The 202-nt window shown below is 51.0% G+C and overlaps 1 protein-coding gene across 1 annotated transcript in view; it reads left to right on the plus strand.

Moving 5' to 3' along the window:
• The window catches only part of LOC119585320 (high affinity nerve growth factor receptor-like), a 33,641-nt gene that overhangs the window by 16,775 nt on the left and 16,664 nt on the right, over positions 1 to 202 (plus strand). The window contains exon 4 of the mRNA XM_037933994.1: positions 45 to 161. Coding sequence (XP_037789922.1) covers positions 45 to 161 — 117 coding nt within the window. The remainder of the gene's footprint in view (positions 1 to 44; positions 162 to 202) is intronic.

Genomic DNA, 202 nt, shown 5'->3' on the forward strand with positions numbered 1-202 from the left:
AAAAAATAATAAAAAAATAACGAAGACCCCGTACTCTCCTGCAGGTCAAAGTCATTCCCCGCGACAAGGTCAAATTTGTGTCAGAGCTCGGTGAGGGCGCTTTCGGCCGCGTCTACCTCGGGGTCATGGAAGAAGGTCGAGGGAAGGCTACTCAGGTCGCGGTAGGTCACGGTCACTGAGAAACGAGGGTAGTAGTTTCTTA

This window comes from Penaeus monodon, chromosome 19 (genome assembly GCF_015228065.2).
Source record: "Penaeus monodon isolate SGIC_2016 chromosome 19, NSTDA_Pmon_1, whole genome shotgun sequence".
NCBI classification, from domain to species: Eukaryota; Metazoa; Arthropoda; class Malacostraca; order Decapoda; family Penaeidae; genus Penaeus; species Penaeus monodon.